This window comes from Leiobunum rupestre, chromosome 5 (assembly GCF_980474605.1).
Source record: "Leiobunum rupestre chromosome 5, qqLeiRupe1.1.hap1, whole genome shotgun sequence".
Taxonomy (NCBI): domain Eukaryota; kingdom Metazoa; phylum Arthropoda; class Arachnida; order Opiliones; family Sclerosomatidae; genus Leiobunum; species Leiobunum rupestre.
Genome location: NC_143388.1, coordinates 6,017,791 through 6,037,466, shown reverse-complemented (window position 1 = coordinate 6,037,466; position 19,676 = coordinate 6,017,791). Strand labels below are relative to the sequence as shown.

The window sequence follows — 19,676 nt, the reverse complement described above, 5'->3', positions numbered from 1 at the left end:
ATTTAACCCATTCGGCATTAGGCCTAACGCGAACGTTCAAATGAGACGAAATATTAGGTTATATCACTAATAGATACAATTTCCCATCCGATTAACGTTGATTGAAACTCAGATTTACCGAAATTAATATTTAATTAGCTAAATTTGGAGTAATTTGATATTTAAATATTTCACGAAACTGACAAGTGAGTCTTATTGACAAGTCGAAACTAATGTAACGGTGTAAAATAAACCGACCTGGATAAGTGAGTGTTATTGACAACGGTGTAAAATAAAAATTTAACCTGAAGTGGAAAGGTTTCCTAACCACGTCTTTTTCAAGACTATTAAATGATAATTAACAGCGATTAAATAATGAAATTATTAAACGATCTCTAAGCTAAAAGAACGACTGAATGTTAGTCATCAAATGTCAAGAGAAAATGATTAAAAGTTGTGACCAAGAATCTATTTAGTTTAATGATAATGTAATGGTTGATTCGTTTACAGACGAGTTAAATACTAATTAGATTAGACTGACAAAGACTTTCAATTGAAACTAAATATCTTTTATTTAGAATTTACCAACTATATTTTTAATTAATTTAGCTTTTATTAAAACTTTTTTACGACCAGTTTTATAGAAATAGCTGTGCAATAGGGAAACAATAGACGAGTAAATAAAACCGCTTTCCATTTGAAATATTTTTAACGAACTTCCGAGGGAATTGTGGGTAGGAAAGGAGAACCTGATTGGCTATTACGGGAGTCTGCGCAGAACGTAAATTATCCTACTTGTACACTTTTACAAAATGTTCCGGCGAAGTGGCGGTTCAGTGTTCCACATCTTAAACTAATTTATTTAAATATTGAGTGTTAATGATTAAAACGGTTTCGAAAAAAGAAAAACGTAGTTTTTGGAGATGAACTTAACAACTAAAAAAACATCTAAAAATCTAAATTTAAAAATATTTTTCGGACAAGGCTTAATGCATCTTTCAATGTAGGTTTGCTTTGAAAGTGATTTTAAATGAAGATTTCAGTTTACCAAAAGGAAAGCTTTTACAACCTTTAAGGCAACAACTGGGAACCACCCTGGAAACTCATCTAACAAAGCTAATTTAAACTAATAATAATAGTAAAACGATAAGAGATCTTTCATGTATATCCTAATCAAAAAATGACAACATAAGCAGCCGACGTTCATAGACCAATGAAAATAGGTTTATAGTGGCAAGAATCAGCCGTAAGATGCCGCTACCATCACAAATATTACGTGTCGAGGCTGGATAACCCCCATTTTCTTCCCTCTGTTTCAAAATACCTTCCCTGTGAAAATTAATGAAAAACTGGCAAACAATTTCTTTACCTACATACGTTCTTGAAGTCAGCTGAAAAGGTTTTAAGTACAAGAACTATCTATTAGTTTACATTCAAGGATTGTTTAAAAAAAGCACCTAGAAGATTTTTAAATTTGACCTAAAAATGCGACTACAATTTAAGAGGTTAATCCTACCCTCGTAACCGTGTAGGTAGAACTTGTAGGAATGTAAGATTGTACCCAATAAAGAGCTCTACGTTAACAATCTTACAAGTATCTCCTACACGTGGGGTGACTTAACCTGTCTACTATTTCTTTTGCTATATTTATTGTGAAATTGAAAAGTTATTGAGGTAGACTACTACCTACGTAATTAATCAAGGCCCGTGCATGCTCGGGGGAAAAATTGGTTTTCAAATTCGCCGCAAATTCCCGATAGGGGCGCATGTACGTCGAATCTACTGCTCAGGCCTTGTCTATAACATAGGCCATGGTGATAAATCACGTAGGCCACGGCCGGTAGTGGCTGCATCGCAGCTTCCTAGGACAACGTTTAAAAAATGAAACTAATGTTTTAGTATTTTTTTTTAAATCTCAAAATATTCATATTACCATATTTTTAAGTCAAAATATTAAATAACCTCTATCTAATGTTTAAAGTGGTATATTTTGGCAATTTTTACAAGTAATTTTATATAGTTAATATTTCTATTTCTGAAAATTTCCAAATAGATATAGGTAAACTAGTATTTCGATTTTAAAATAATGTAATATAAATATTGAGATTTATAAAAAAAAATACTCAAACATTCTTTAACGTGATTTATCACCATGGCCTATGCTATAGACAAGGCCGGAGCAGTAGATTCGACGTATATGCGCCCCTAGCGAGAATTAGTGGCGAATTCAAAATACCAGTAAATGTATTTTTTTCCGAGTATGCACGGGGTTTTATTTCTAATAATAAATAATAATCAGCTAAGCTAATACCCAAGGAACCCCACCAGCCTAAGTCAAATAGTGACCATTTTTATCAGCCTAGCATATTACAATTGTAATTAAAAACGAATTCATTTAAATATTTTCTTTTACTTAAAAAAAGAAGCCCGTTTGGTGATAACGAGCTCGTTGCGGGAAATCATCCTATCGGCATTAAACGTAAACCCATTTTCGCAATATAATGGCGGTTTTTTAAGGCAGACATCGTTCGAGAATCTAAAACCGAAGTGGACGCTGGTACCAAGGCTATCTTTAAGGATTCTTCGGGTGGTATAGGAGAAGGTTGTTAAGGCAAGGTCCGTGCCACCTGCTCTGGCTGGTGAAAGGTATCAAAATCTCATCTTCGGGCTGCTCCTTTTCATTTCTTTTCCCTCCCGCGCATCAGCGCCATCTCTCCAGAGTTTTCTTTGAGATGCCGAAATTTCCTCATCTCGGGATGCGGATGATAAGGCAAACTTGACAGTTATGTTCTAAAGGGACTGCCGGGTAAAGGCTTCGTTAAGAATGCTCGGTATACAATCTCAAGGATGGCTGTCTCTGGATTGCATACATTTTCCATCGAGCTTTAACGCAACGAACGAACGCGTCAAAACTGACGACTCGCGCTAATGGTGACGATCACTTTCGCATCTATCGATCCGAGCGCCCCCTCGAAACCCCGCATCACGCGTTTTTTTTTCGTTCTCTAGCTCCCCTCAAATTTGAAAACCCTGAAGCTCAACAGTTTAACAAAAAGACAGACTACTTTCGAAACTGTCCTTTCAGTATGAAGGCACCTATACACGAAGCCGATTTTCTGTCCGGAATATGTCACGGAAAAATTATTTCACGGGTAGTTTAGATTTGTTAAATTTTATCAAATTTAAATGTACTAAAAAGTGAAGTCAATTTGCTTCGTATCTCTTTTCAAATCAATATTGAACTTCATCCTTATTTAAGATTATAAAGCGGGATAAATAGTAGTTTTAGAATATCGTATTTTATTTCTGAGAGCTCTTTATGGAAATCCATAAAATTCCACCAATAGAATAACTATTTAGTAATCTCGTATTTAATATCTAAGCTATTTAGTAATCTCGTAGTTCATCTCAGCTATTTATCAAATATCGCATTTGATCTCTGAGTTATTGAGTAAATCTCGTATTTAATCTCTGAGCTATTGAGAAAATCTCGTATTTGATCTCTGAGTTATTGAGAAAATCTCGTATTTGATCTCTGAGCTATTTATAAAATTCGTATTTGATCTCTGAGTTATTGAGAAAATCTCGTATTTGATCTCTGAGTTATTTATAAAATCTCGTATTTGATCTCTGAGTTATTTAGAAAATATTGTATTTGATCTCTGAGCTATTTAGAAAATCTAGTATTTAATCTCTGAGCTATTTAGAAAATCTAGTATTTAATCTCTGAGCTATTTATAAAATCTCGTATTTGATCTCTGAGTTATTTATAAAATCTCGTATTTAATCTCTGAGCTATTTAGAAAATCTCGTATTTAATCTCTGAGCTATTTATAAAATCTCGTATTTGATCTCTGAGCTATTTAGAAAATCTTGTATTTCATGTCTGAGCTATTTATAAAATCTCGTATTTAATCTCTGAGCTATTTATAAAATCTCGTATTTAATCTCTGAGCTATTTAGAAAATTTCTTATTACTCCCATTTCTCACCCATGATGAAATTATTTAGATACAACCACATACACTTCTAGCAATAACAGTTTTATAAAAGAAATATTGCCCATGCAAAAAATTAACACATGGCGCATTTATTATTATAACTATGACGAGATATTAAAGGAAATATTTCAACCACTCTCGTCGCAATCTTAATTGGACACGGGCAATTGTTCAAAAATGAAAACATGGATCAAATCGGTTGACATTAAAACAACATATTACAAAAATGTGTCGTGTTTGTACCGAATGCGACTCGCAATCTACGATTTGTATAATATGCAAAAATCCAATTAACAATTAAAACCAAAGGAAAGAGAATCTAGCGATGAATCCGTCGGGATCGACCAATCGATAAAAGGTGCCGACTCTCCGTCACGAGAAAAAGTAGCCTTTAATTTAGCCACTCAGTCCATAATTGCGCAACTTCAACATTTGCTTACTTTGCACGCCCACAGCGCCGTCTACGAACGGAGCGGGACCCTAGCCAAACTAATTTATCGGGTTTCTCTTTGACCGGGCCAGTGTAGTTATCTGAAGAAATACACTTCGGGAGCTACGCAAACAAGAACCAAAGTCAGCCTTCGCTTAAAGCCCCAAAAATAGAACCGAATTCGACCCCAAACGTGGTACCAGAATTTCTATAATGGGAACCAAATATAACCAGAGACGATTCAACTAAATCGGAGAAGAGGGTAAAGTTGAAGACTCCAGTTTTGTTTCTCGAACGATAAAAAGGAGAACAGATTTCCAGCAGATCTTTGTCCTTTTTCAAACCCTTTTACCGAAAAACAGCTCGATAATTTTCCCTACACTAGAAGTAGTTTTATACCCAAGTTTGTTTGTTGGCCTGGTTTCGATTTTTACATTTTTTCTACCGTAAAATTGTCTAAAGTTTCCCGGGCTATTTTCAATGTTGTAATAAAACTGTAGAGCAAAAGAAATTAAGAGAAAATTGAGTTTTAATAAATGAATATTCCTTTAGACGCAAAAACATAATAGCTTCATTAGGTATATTTAAAAAAAGCGTTTTGGGGTACGACTATTAAAAAATAGATTAAGCTAGTTTTGCCGTGACGTCACTATATCCATAATGGAAGACAATTGTCAAATTCATCGCGTTCCATCGAGCCATTAAGACGATGACGTCATTACCCCTTAAAATCAGTTTCGTGTAAATTCGGATTAAATTTGTCTTTAGCCTTTCTTGTTGTGACCGTATAGTTTCTGTGGATTGAACAATATTTCGTTACTGAAACCGTTTAAAATATTGGATTTATTAAAAAGCTACTATCTTCAAAACGGAAATTATAAATAATAAATTAAGTGTAATTAGAGAATGGATTATTTTTACAACAAATTTACGTTTTTATATCCAAAATATAGAGCATTTTTTGATTTGGGTACATTTGTTCGAATTTCATTTGTCCGAATGCCGGAAAACAGGATCGTATGTCCGAAAACAGGATCGTATGTCCGAAAACGTATTTCATTTGCCCGAAAAATTTATCTCAACTTTTGTTGGTGATTTAGTCGATCAATTTATGTTAACTTTACTGGCGAATTTCATTTGTTCGAATAATCGTTTGTCCGTTTTTTCGAACATTAGGAATTGTTTTTTTTTTAAATATTGTTAATATAAGAAAATAGTAACATTAACGTGAACCTAACCTAACCTAAAATATCCACAACATTCAACGCAATTCCCACTTTTTATATCGGCCAAAGGAAAAATGGACATAATAGGGTACTAATTTATCGACAGAATTCGGACAAGTGAAGCTACCGATTCGGACGAATGAAACAAACAAGTTGTCCAATTCGAACTATTGAAACATTTTTTATTTCGGCGGTTCGGACGAATGAAATTCGAACATTTGTTCCACCGTTCGGACGATTGTAATTCGAACAAATGTACATACCCCCATTTTTTAATCATAACAACAACTCGTTTTTAACAGTATGTATGTACTTTTAACACGGAAGTGATAAAAATCCAGCCATAGCCAAATGTTATTCATTCATATCCTAAGCGTCAGTATAAAATATCCAGAAATAATCCAATAGCATTGGCTTCCAGACGTGGGAAGACACCTAAAAAAGAATCGAATTTAAAATAACGTACTCCATTTTCTAAAGCCAGGGTATCTTCAGAAGCGGTGTTTTTCCAGCGCGACGATCAGACGCTGCACGGAGCAACAACCCTCTAAGGGGGCATATTTGGTAAAACCTCCGATAACGATTTCGCTATCTACTTTAAAAGCATCTACAGAGTACACAAGCGGAATCTCACTACTTTTTAGTTTCCAACTTTTAAAAGTCAACGTTTTAACTACCATTACAAAAGCTCCTTCCCAGACCATATAGTCGCCAAAATTACTGTAATTATCTTACTCGCCAAGAAGAGAAGATAACAATTTGCAGCGAGAACCTAGATCCGTAGCGGGTGGTGGTAAAGGCAATATTGATTGACACGCGAGATTTGCCTGCTGCAAGAAGGTTCGCGAAGGAAAGCCAGCCGAATCCGTAGCCGCCTTCCTCAAAATCGATATTAGGACATAAAGAAGGAAAATTGGGAAGAGCCAGGGTTCTGGTCGCGTCTTCAACTCGAAGCGCGCTCGATGAAGAAAAGCGCAAACTTCACTCGATTTCGCGTCCGTCTCGAAGTAGATGGTGGCTGTCGTTTCGGGCTGGAGGAAATACCCCCAAAAACTTGGCCTATCGGTTTTCAAAACTTCTTTCGGGAAGGGGCTAAAGGCTTCAACACCCCGGATCAACATCCGACACCTCGTCCGGTATAATTCTTTTAGCTCCTATATGGCCTCAGTCTAGCGAGCGCTTTTTATATTGATTCGCTCGATACTTTCGTCCCAAAAGGTCGATTTTACTTGAGCTTGCAAATCACGTTTTAATTTGAAATTGAAATTGCGCTTTGTGACCTATAGAATCTCAACACTCAATCTACGTATTGTTTTTAAATATCGTTTCGAGCGAAAAACGCTGATGAAAAGCGCGTTACTGAGATCGAACGAAATGAAATGTGGTTAGAAATTTAGTTCTTTGATGTTTGAATATATCTTTTTTTTAAATTGTTAAAGTGGGAAATTATATAAGCATACACTTGGAATGTTTAAAGCTACATCACCACAACAGCTTATGTACTTTATGAAACATGTGTTGCTTCAACCATAAGCCTATCATAAGGTCGAGGGGTTGGTCACTCCGCGAACTCGGTGTGCAAGAGTTCGTGAACTCTTTAAAATCCTTACCTTTAACAGTACTAAGTACGCGAACATACATTCCAAACTTAAAAATGTTCGCGCATGCATTTCGCGAATTTTATTTCAGAAATGTGTAGTTGAGGACGTAGCCTATAGGTGGGTTTTTTTGCCTGTCCCAGGACAAAAAGTGTAAACTTTTTACCCTAAAACGTTTTATTCGCCTGTTCTCGGGGTAAGATTTACCCTGTCCCGAATTTTGTTCGCTTGTTCCAGAGCTCTAAGGGTACACTTTTTACTCCTCCTCGAAAGGACGTGTAGAGGGAGTAGTCTAGCTTATATAGAAAATTCGTCTTCTTAAATTTCGTTTCATGAAATCATAACGGGTTTTGAACATCTTCACATGTGACAAGCTTTTAATAACGAATATCCAATTGTTAAATGCTATTTAATGACTTTAAAAGTTGCTTGATGACTTAGCCTAGCTGATTATTATTATTATTAAATAAATAAGAAAAATGAGTCCTATATTGATGATCCCACCACCGGTCGCCATCTTAAAAACAAAACAAATATATAACCTTTAACCTCTAAATACTCCCTTCTTACTCCAACTCGTTTTTTTCGTAAAGATAGAATTGGAGTAATATGACGTCATAGGACTACACTTTTGAACCTGCTCTAAAAACCCAGAACAGGCGAAAAAAACCACCTACTAGGAGGTGCAGATTTTGAATATCTATCTCTTAATTACGGGTATGTGATCGTCAAAAATTTGGCCTATACCTTTTGCTTATACATACCCAAATAAATGATAAAAAAACCGCTTCAATCTCTCACTGAAGTTCTAGGAGAATTTAAAATGTTATTAACGAAATTGGTCTAGTTAGCTATAATTTCAAGTATTTAGTTGGTTAACAAAGAGTTATGCGAACGTGTATTCAATCCAAGACCTAATCTTTGAAAATGAGCCGAGTCTAGCGTACCACGGCGAGAGAGTAATTCTGGGCTTTAAACCCCGCCCAGTCTTCTTCAGACATTCCAAGTGTATAATTGTATAATTTCATTGTCGTAACTCCAGTTAGCAAATCTTTACCAGTTACCACTTCTGCTATAATGAAACACGTGCGTAACCTTATTACAGAAATAATTTTTGAAGTTGCATATTCCGGAATATGTACTACTTACTTAATTATTACTTCAAAGAATGATTGTTTGGAAAATTTTTAATCAAATCCGCCACCTATCCAAATAACCCTATTTAAGACAACGTAAATTCATTTAACAGTAGCTTACCAAAATTGGATAATTCGTCTATATAGTAAATATATTCAAATTAATTTCAAATTAGATATATCTCAGTGCAACGGAGCAAACAGCGAAACTTTTAAATGATTAGGACATCTTTGACCTTTCGTGATGGGGGGGGGGGGGCAGAAACGCTGGGATAAATAAAAAAGGGGCATCGTTTTTTGGGGGGCTCCTCAATCAAGCATGCAGATGTGGCCTTGGTCTATTTGAACGATTTTTCCACCAAAAATCGAGTAAAAGGTTCCGGGAGGAAGACGTCGATGCTTGGGCCGGAGAAGAAATCTTCTCCGATATCTCCTTGGTGGTAACATCTGCCCGGGCCTTAATCACGTTACCCTTCCTCTCACAAAGGCACCCTCCATCCAGCCCAGGGGCAAAGTATCCTCTTTCCGTGGTGGGGCGAAGAGCCCCCAAAAGTCCTTATCAGTTTAAATCCCGCAGGCAATGCGAGTTAAAAAAGGGAAGAAGAAAATTCCTATCGATGTGATTTCTACAATTTGAAATGCTCAGTATTTCAGCCTTTCCTATATCCATCCCCAGCGCCCTCCCGCGGATGATTTTTTATTGGCGGAAGGAAAAAAAAAGGAAAAAACTGCCAAAGGGGGATTCCCCGAGTCTCCCCAGATTGGTAAATTTACCAATTCGGAATTAGGTTAAGCGTGAAAATAACTGACGGTGGCCCTTTCAGTTGGTTTCCTTCTACTGCAAAGAATTAAACGAAATTAAAAGTCAGTGAACGATGGGTTGGGCCGGACCAAATGTTCTGTCTAATTCGAAATGCCCCTTTTAAATTATCGTAACTTCCTTACTCGCCTTCCACGAGCCTTACCAATCCCGAAAGTTAAGGAGTAGCTTCGCGCGTCTGCCACGGCATAGCCCAAAGCCTCCCAATCTTCCACTGATCATTCGGCTTCAGCGACTTCATATCCAAATATAATTAAACGTAATTCGAGCCACGCGCTTTCCGCTGAAGACCTTATTGGGTCGCTTGATCGAATTATACGGGCATTCGACGCCCATTCGACGAAATTAAAAGTAAAGCCTGGGTTCGACGAAATTGGGGCTTGGATACTTTTATATTGTGGCTCGAGGGATTAAGTAGGGCCACTTAATCATTCGATATTCACCATTTTAGCGCCTTAAAATAAATTATATCGGTGTTTTCGTTAAAGAATTAACTAAATATTGTGATGTGAGTCTAATTATTTAAAATATTTTATGTAAATATTTTCAAACAAAATTAGGTGCACGATGGGTGTTGAATAACAAAAAACGTAATAAAATATGTAATTTATTTATTATTTAAAATAATTTGCATCTAATTTTGTTATAATTTAGTCAACTATGGGGCATATAATCCGCGTGATAGACTGCATTTTAAAAATCCTCTAAATTTAAGAGGCTAAACCTTCTTTCCGCGCAGTTAATTCCAAATAACCCCAGTGGTCGGCCACGAAATTTAGCGGAGGTAGAGCCCGCTCGTAAATTCGAATAAATCCCGTATAAAATCGCGCAGATTAGGGCGAAAGCGGAGCCTGTCGTGGCCCAATGAATCTCCATCTTCAAGTGAGTTTAGCCCGGAGTATTATCTCGAGTAACACTGAGTTCTCGGGCGCCCTTTTCAACCAAGCGTCTTTATCGTTCCAAAATTTCCCTCGCGCACAATGTTCATTTGCACAATAGAGGCGTGTTGTACGATAGCAATAATTTTATCGCCAAGATTAGCCCGAGTTTTGAATGAGCATTTCAGTTTACCGCGAAATGTTGGCTCTCCCTTTTCAGAAGGCTGTCTGTACAATTTTGCATTCTAAAGTGCAACTACTGGGGCTTCTTCGTACCGGGTTTCGACTCCATTGCCAACTAAGCTACCTACCGGGTTTCGGCTCCATTTCCAACTAAGCTTCCTACAGGGTTTCGACTCTACTGTCAACTAAGCTTCCTACCGGGTTTTGACTCCACTGTCAACTAAGCTTCGTACTGGGTTTCGAATCCATCATAACTAAGCTTCGTACTGAGTTAAACTCCAATGCCAACTAAGCATCGTACTGGGTTTCGACTCCACTGTCAACTAAGCTACGTACCGGGTTTCGACTCCACTGTCAACTAAGCTACGTACCGGGTTTCACCTCTAGTGTCAACTAAGCTAGGTACCGGGTTTCGACTACACTGTCAAATAAGCTTCGTACTGGGTTTCGAATCCATCATAACTAAGTTTCGTACCGGGTTTCGACTCCACTTTCAAATAAGCTACGTACCGGGTTTCGACTCCACTGTCAACTAAGCTAGGTACCGGGTTTCGACTCCACTGTCAACCAAGCTACGTTCCGGGTTTCGACTTCATTGCCAACTAAACTCTGAATATAATATTGTAAATCGTGATTTAACGTCCGTCGCTAGATAGAACGGTGCGGAGTGTTAATACGTTTGAAGGCATACCAACTTTTGGAAGGTCGGGTACCGAGGATATTAGTACCGCACTGGGGTATATATTTCAAGAGGTGCGTTCCCTTTTATTAGCGCGCCGGAAATACCTAATGAAAACGCGTATTATAGTTCCCCTTAATAGCTGCAACAAGGGCAAAACCAAGCAGCAGGGAAATGCGAACATTTAGGTTTGGGTTCGTGTGATAGGTAAAAAAGTACTTTGTAAACAAATCGAGGTAACTTAAACAGAAGTCCCTGATGCTTGGTTTTGCACTTGTCGCAGCCTACTTCCAGGGGCTAGTAGGCCACACTCTGAAGCTCTCTGGCGCTCTTTTAACTCATCGTTGGAAAATGGGGGAAAAAACAGGCATACTTCTCAACTCAACTCTACAACTCCTTAAAATTTTTGCATAACCTTTTGAAACATCCTGTGTACCCATCGAAATCGTGTAGGGGAACTTGTAGATAGTACGCAATAAACTCCTACAAGATTATTTTTAGTGCGGACTTAACCTTTGCTATTGCTACATGGAATTCCTTCTTAAATTACTATCTTGTATTAAAAGCGTGAAAATACAAGAGATGTTTAGTACAGCCTTATATAATTGGCCAAAACTAGCCAAAACTATCGGAAACAATAGTGTTAGCGAATCCCGGGTGTCAGGTGTAATTTACAAGTATGGCCCTTTTTTTTCGCCGAATGCAGTAAAGATAATCCTTCTATTTCGTGGTTTGGTTCATAAGCTTTTTGGCAGATGCGTATGGGCTTCATAAAACAGATATCGACGAGAAGGGACAGAAACACGAAAAAAAAGCATCGGGCAACACGGCGTATTTTTTCTCCCGCTTCTAGACAAGGCCTACGGAAACTTAATCCCATCAAGTCAGTGGCCAAACCATAAAATGAAAGCCAGGATTTTTTCTCTCCATCTTCCCCACCAATACACGTCCGACAGAACGTCATAGTCAGAAAGACTCCAGGGTAAACTAGGAAAAACGGTAATATTGTCCCGGGGAATTTGATCCCTTATTGTAATTGATATGCCGGCTGGACCCTTCAACCAAAAAAATCCCCTCACGTTGTAGACTCTTTCGGTGACTACTTACACCGTCGACATAGACATATACGTAGACCACTTGGCAATACTACGCAAATTTTAAATGAAATAGATGCTTAAATAAAACCTGTTCAGCGATTTGCCTGGAAGTAGTAATACAGAGAGCCAGGACAATAATAAATAAAATATGATATGATAAATAACATGTTCTAGGCCTAGAAGAAATGTTGTATGATATTTTTGATTTTGTTAATTGTGCGGTGCTCTAAAAAATTACTAAAAATTACTAATTGTGCCCTCTACGTACAAGCTTTGCTTTAGTAGAAGGGCATGTGTGCTAAAAACAAAATGGAATTGTATAAAAAAAAATAATTGTAAATACAAGTACACAAATAAATAAATAATAATAATAATAATAATTCTTTTCAAAGCGGGGGCTGCTTAATATTTCAATATATAAAGGGTCGTTCGAATTCACACGCGCTTTTTGGAACAAAAAATGCGCGCGCGTTATCAACTTTAGCATCACAAAATTAATAAAACTAACATAAACACGTGACTATTTATTTCAGGGACTCCGCGCTCGGGCCGTAGAGGGGAGGGGAAGAAAAAGAGAGTGGAATTAATTGAAGCTCATTACGATCATGACGAAAATGTTTTAAGACAAAATTATACTTTAAAAATGGTAATTCTTATGATCAAGGTAACACGAACGTTTTTTTAAGTAACGAGTAGCTTTAGAGATAAATTCTTCAGTTATTGGGCGATGTTAGACGTTCGTAACATTTCTTGGTACATCACCAGAAATCAAACCCCGAGTTGGAATTCTTCGTGTTGCTTGTTGTCTGTTTGGGGCGCTTGTTAAGACGGCCGTCCACCATTCCCTCCCTGTAGTCTCGGCTCTCTTCGGCCAAAGCCTTAGGGAAAGAGAACACGTTTCGTATCGGCCATTGAGTTTTTTACGTCCGGGTCTTCGCCGTTTTTTCCGCTTCGATCTTTCCCTTTACGGACAAAGGTCCTCGCGGGACGCTCCGTTAACGAGGACGAATGTCAGGAAGCAGCGACTTGGAAAGACGATCTAGAATGGCTTCGTCGTCTGGCGGTAGCGAGCGGGGATTTGTAGACTAAGGCGCGCCGAGGCCCGAGGGGACGAAACGAAACAGAAGCTATAAACAAACCATTGGGAGATATTTCTCGGCCAGAAATTGAGCCCCAAAGAAAATACACACTAATCTTATCAAAACCCAATTAGCTAACTTTTTTTACACATAGTATAGAGACTCGAGTTTGGTGGGATGTTTGGCTTGACGAAGGAAAACAGGGTGAAGTTAATTTTCTAATGCGTTTTGGTTTTGTTTTCTTTTGCAGGCAGATATCTACCCAAGGTATGCTGCTCAACCGGAATATAACCCTACCGTTTACAAGAAACGGGTAGCCCTCGCTCATCGACGAAAGCCAGGGTGAGAATTTCGATTAATTATAAGTACTTAGCTTCGTGTCGCCCACGCGATGAACTAATGGGTTTCTCTTCTTGGCAGTCAATTCTCCAAAATGCAACCAGTTCCTCCTCCGGGCAGCGCCTCGACGTTAGTGGTCTTGCTGCTGCTGCTGTTGCTTTGTCTGGTCCCGCCATGCGTCCGTTCCTCGCCCGGTTGTCCGTACCCCTGCACTTGCAAATGGAAAAGTGGTAAACAGACGGCGGAATGCGGAAACCAGAATTTAACATCGATTCCCACCGGAATCAATCCGGACACTCAAGTCCTGGACTTGAGCGAAAACCATTTGGGAGAGCTTCCGTCGTTGATCTTTCAAGAACGTCGCCTCGTCAACCTGCAAAAGGTTTACCTGTTCAATTGCGCCATCAGGTGGATCGCGTCGGACGCTTTTTATCAGCTTAGCAATCTGGTGGAATTGGATTTGACGGGAAACCACTTAGTGGACGTGCCGACGTCCATTTTCACCGACACGACTTTACTTCGACGCCTGCTGATTGGAAAAAATCCCATAAGAAGATTGTCGCCTAACGCGTTCGGAAATTTAACCTTTCTGACCTTTCTCGACTTAAGTCATTGCCAGATTGACCAGATTTTCCCCGGAGCTTTCAGAGGCATCCGAAATTTGGAGACCCTGGTCTTAAACGGAAACAAATTAACGGTTCTAAACAGCGACGTACTTTCTAACATCCCCATTTTAAACTCTTTCTCGTTAAACCAAAACCCGTGGCATTGCGATTGCAACCTCAAAGACTTGAGAATGTGGATCTCCAACAACAATATCCCGACCAACATCCCGCCACGTTGCAACACACCCCGTCGATTGCGAGACGTATCGTGGATCTCCCTGGCGATTCGAGAGTTCGCTTGCATGCCCATCATGGAATCGGGAATTACGACGGTGAACGCGTTGCGCGGTGAGAACGCGACCTTAGAATGCATCGTGAAAGCCATCCCAGACGCGACGCTTTCGTGGCAAGTGGACGGAGTTCCCGTTCAAAACGTATCCACGATGATGGATGACGAAGGGAACATTATCGGCGAGAAGTACATCACGGCCAACGAGGGTGAAGTGAGCCATCTGACAATTACGGATGTAGATCTAGAAGATGGCGGAACCTACGTATGCGTGGCCGAAAACCCCGCCGGGGACGTGGAAGCGAACTTCACCTTGGCCGTCGTGTTCGCCCCTTCGCTTCCGGTCGCGTGGGGTAACGCTCAGATCATAGGCGTAGCTTTAGGCTTGTTTCTGGCACTCGTGATCATAATCGTGGTCGCGTGTATCGTTTTACTTCGTTACCGAACGATACACACGACGGAAAGCAAGTTCAACGGAGTCGGTATCCTCAAACAACTGGCTTCGAAGAAACAAGAAACGGTGGAGATCGCCGCCGAGAAGCAGAACGACATCGCGACGGATAAGACTCCGCGTCAAGAGACGGGAAGCAGCGGCTACGGATCCGATCAACACACGCCCGACTTAACGAACAAAGCGAACGAAGCCAACGGCCCGACGTACTCCACCAAAGCTTTCCTCTACAGCCACCCTGTCCACGATTCACTAACGCGAGAGACACTACACTTGCAAGAACAATGCTACACGGGTCCTCTCGTCTACAACACAACCCAACGGCGCGCCAATCCGCACGAAAACTTTCACGGCTACTCCAACGAGTACCCGGGCATCGGCTACCAACAGCCGTACGACGCGCTGACGCTGCCGAACAATCACCAACCGCATCACCTCTCGACGAACCCGTCGGGTTCGGACAATACCGGTCGAGGTCCCTTACATTGTGATACGGAACGTTGCCGGACGTCCGACTCCTGCTCAGAGTGCGCTTCGGTTAAGGACGAAAGCTACCACAGCTACTCGAGTCCGGCCCACCCGGCGGTCGTGGTGCCTGCCGGACCCGCCGTGACTTGGAAGAGAACTCCTTTAGTGGTGCCCAACAGTGCCCATTTCGAACTGCCCCCCGACCGACGGTACTCCCCGGACGAAGGCTACGCCGAAGAGGCTCTGGAAGGAACGGAAGTCTAGCCTCGCCGAAGACGGAACCCTTACACCCTAGGATAAATCAAACTCTATAGCTTTTGAGAACTATCGATATTCTCGTTTCTAAAAAGCGGTAATTTCAAACCCGAAATGACGATAGTCGAAATTTGGGTTGCGCAAAAACATTTCCTCCAAAAATCACCAAAATTAGAGCTTAAATAGTTCCTTCATAGATCGATGGTTACGTTTTCTTTGGACGAAAAATTCACCCGAGTATCCCTCGTAGTTACGAAAATAATCCCTTTAACGTTCGCTTAGCTTTCCGTTCAGCTAATCATATAAACAGCGTTAATTAGACGTTTAACCTCTCTATTCCTTTTTCTCGTTGTAACTCGGCTAATATTTAGCCACCGAATTTACAGTATTATAAGAATTTTCCCCGCGTGTCAAGCACGCTTAATGTTATAAAGTCGGAACTAACATATACTTTTTTTCTCGCATTTCCTTTTCACCCGTTATAAATGTAAAGAGCGTTTGTAAATGGTACGCTGGAAATGGTTTGCGTAACTAGGATCTATTATAAGAGAGAGAGAGAGCCTTTAAACGACCGCTCCGCACGCTAGCTGGGACACGGTCTTTTTTTGTCTAATGAGAATTAAGAATGTTATTAACTTTGTAAAAGAAAAATTATTAAAAGACAGGAGAAAAGACCCGAAAATTATTTTTCTTAAAATGGTCGCATTAGTGAGATTCGCCTATAAAATGAAATTTCGCCTCTTCGCGAAGAAATGACGGAGGTACAAAGTGAATATCACGCGTCATTGCGGGGGAAAAAAGCGTTGATAACGAGGACTTCATTTTGTAATAATCGTAGGACGAATTAAGAATTAAGAATCCTTGAATTCCTAATTGTAAACCCGAAAATTTATTGAACTATAAAAGGTGAATTGACAATTTTTTGGGTTTAATTTTTAGTCGGACTCAGTTTAATTATTAAATTTAATTCGACGTTTTAAACACGATTCAACCAGAGTGGTTGGACATAGCCTTTTGGGTTATATTATTTTTTTACGTTAAGGTCACAAAACAGAGACAAGGGTTTTAATAATTACAGTTAAAAACTTAGAGATGAATCTGTATTTAGCTTCGACGCATTTTCACGTTAACCGTCTCTTTGAAAGCCTAATTTTTGAACCAAAGCCGTAATAATCTTTATATATTGTTTCAGAGAAAATAAAATTGTAAATAAAATATTTTATGTAAAATAAACGAAAAAAGCGCGATTTTAAATATTTTATTAAATTAGCGTACCATATTTTAATAATTTTATACCCAAAATATATTTTGAATTGTTTGAGCTATTTTTAATTTTATATTTTAAATATTTTGCGACTAATAAAAAAGTAATAAATTAAATGTCAAGCTTTTTATACCGTAATTAAAATAAAAGATCTTTTAAATAAAAATTTTTATATTTTTTTGCACCCAAATAACGAAACGTTATCCGCGGTAATCGTAGACTTAATTTTGTCAATATATATATAAAGGCTCGAAATAACAAGGCTAAGAAATTTGGAATCAAAGCTCACAATAAGCCTAAATAAATTATAATTATTAGCGTTGTAAATGTTAATTCTCAGCCTTTTCATTTCGGGTCGAGGACTTCTCAAAAGGCTATGGCGACAAAACCAAAGACAAATATGTTTATACTTTATTTTTAAACAAAAAATAAACAATATCGTGTTGTGTGTTTTATGTGGTCAGTGAGAACACTACATATTTGCTGTATTTTTTGTTCGTACATATAATAGTGGCCGTCTCCATAAAGAAATATATATTATAAGAATCGCTCGCGAATAATATACAAAAGATATGAAAAAATATATATACACGAAAAAGCTCGCGTTCTGTATAACTTAAATATAAAGAAATGTGTAAGAAAAGACTGGGAAAGTCCAATGGTTTTTATATAAACGAGTGTACACTACCAATATTTGTTTCATTTTCTTTTACCATACCATCCTACCAAAGCGAGCGGGACCGGGTAGCCCTAGTGCGGGAAAGACTTTCACTTTGTAGAGTGGGTGGTGGGAGGGCAGTTCTCTTATTTCGAATTCGATAGATTTAGAGTCAATTCTATTTTCCCTGAGTAGTAGAGCACTGGTTCGCCTTCTACTCTCGTAGATATTGACTTTGTCTTTCCACGCGTATGACTGAAGATCTCCTTCGTATTCGAGAGACAAACTCTGAAGAGGGTATTTATTCAAATAAGGGGTCGCGCATAAAACGTTTCTCACTACCAGGGTGCGACTGCCGTCTTCAAGTTGTAGATAATGTTAATTCCCGTGTAATTTATTTCGAAAAATTAGAACCACAGCTAATAGTTCTAATGATAAAATTAACGCGTAGAAATCTAAGATAATTGCACCAACTCACATAAAGTTGGTTTTATTTTATAAAAATAATCAGCTAGGCTAATACCTATAGCACACCCTAAGGACCAAGTCATCTAGCGACTTTTAATGCTTTTAAATCGGGTGACCAGACTACAATGCCAGCTCTTCAAGATACAGGAGCCAACAGCTCCCTACACTAAGTATTACCGTTAACCTCAACAAGTGCTTAAGGCTAATGTAATAAGTTTAAGAAATCAACAAAGCGAACGAAGCCAACGGCCCGACGTACTCCACCAAAGCTTTCCTCTACAGCCACCCTGTCCACGATTCACTAACGCGAGAGACACTACACTTGCAAGAACAATGCTACACGGGTCCTCTCGTCTACAACACAACCCAACGGCGCGCCAATCCGCACGAAAACTTTCACGGCTACTCCAACGAGTACCCGGGCATCGGCTACCAACAGCCGTACGACGCGCTGACGCTGCCGAACAATCACCAACCGCATCACCTCTCGACGAACCCGTCGGGTTCGGACAATACCGGTCGAGGTCCCTTACATTGTGATACGGAACGTTGCCGGACGTCCGACTCCTGCTCAGAGTGCGCTTCGGTTAAGGACGAAAGCTACCACAGCTACTCGAGTCCGGCCCACCCGGCGGTCGTGGTGCCTGCCGGACCCGCCGTGACTTGGAAGAGAACTCCTTTAGTGGTGCCCAACAGTGCCCATTTCGAACTGCCCCCCGACCGACGGTACTCCCCGGACGAAGGCTACGCCGAAGAGGCTCTGGAAGGAACGGAAGTCTAGCCTCGCCGAAGACGGAACCCTTACACCCTAGGATAAATCAAACTCTATAGCTTTTGAGAACTATCGATATTCTCGTTTCTAAAAAGCGGTAATTTCAAACCCGAAATGACGATAGTCGAAATTTGGGTTGCGCAAAAACATTTCCTCCAAAAATCACCAAAATTAGAGCTTAAATAGTTCCTTCATAGATCGATGGTTACGTTTTCTTTGGACGAAAAATTCACCCGAGTATCCCTCGTAGTTACGAAAATAATCCCTTTAACGTTCGCTTAGCTTTCCGTTCAGCTAATCATATAAACAGCGTTAATTAGACGTTTAACCTCTCTATTCCTTTTTCTCGTTGTAACTCGGCTAATATTTAGCCACCGAATTTACAGTATTATAAGAATTTTCCCCGCGTGTCAAGCACGCTTAATGTTATAAAGTCGGAACTAACATATACTTTTTTTCTCGCATTTCCTTTTCACCCGTTATAAATGTAAAGAGCGTTTGTAAATGGTACGCTGGAAATGGTTTGCGTAACTAGGATCTATTATAAGAGAGAGAGAGAGCCTTTAAACGACCGCTCCGCACGCTAGCTGGGACACGGTCTTTTTTTGTCTAATGAGAATTAAGAATGTTATTAACTTTGTAAAAGAAAAATTATTAAAAGACAGGAGAAAAGACCCGAAAATTATTTTTCTTAAAATGGTCGCATTAGTGAGATTCGCCTATAAAATGAAATTTCGCCTCTTCGCGAAGAAATGACGGAGGTACAAAGTGAATATCACGCGTCATTGCGGGGGAAAAAAGCGTTGATAACGAGGACTTCATTTTGTAATAATCGTAGGACGAATTAAGAATTAAGAATCCTTGAATTCCTAATTGTAAACCCGAAAATTTATTGAACTATAAAAGGTGAATTGACAATTTTTTGGGTTTAATTTTTAGTCGGACTCAGTTTAATTATTAAATTTAATTCGACGTTTTAAACACGATTCAACCAGAGTGGTT

General features: G+C 39.3%; 1 protein-coding gene across 3 annotated transcripts in view; it reads left to right on the top strand.

Moving 5' to 3' along the window:
* The window catches only part of LOC149943402 (uncharacterized), a 118,156-nt gene extending 100,708 nt beyond the window's left edge, over window positions 1-17,448 (top strand). For all 3 annotated transcript variants that reach the window (XM_090175312.1, XM_090175313.1, XM_090175310.1), the window contains 2 exons: window positions 13,356-13,447; window positions 13,526-17,448. In XM_090175312.1, coding sequence (XP_090031438.1) covers window positions 13,539-15,521 — 1,983 coding nt within the window. In that variant the 5' untranslated portion in view covers window positions 13,356-13,447; window positions 13,526-13,538 and the 3' untranslated portion in view covers window positions 15,522-17,448. The remainder of the gene's footprint in view (window positions 1-13,355; window positions 13,448-13,525) is intronic.
* The last annotated feature ends 2,228 nt before the right edge of the window (window positions 17,449-19,676 follow it).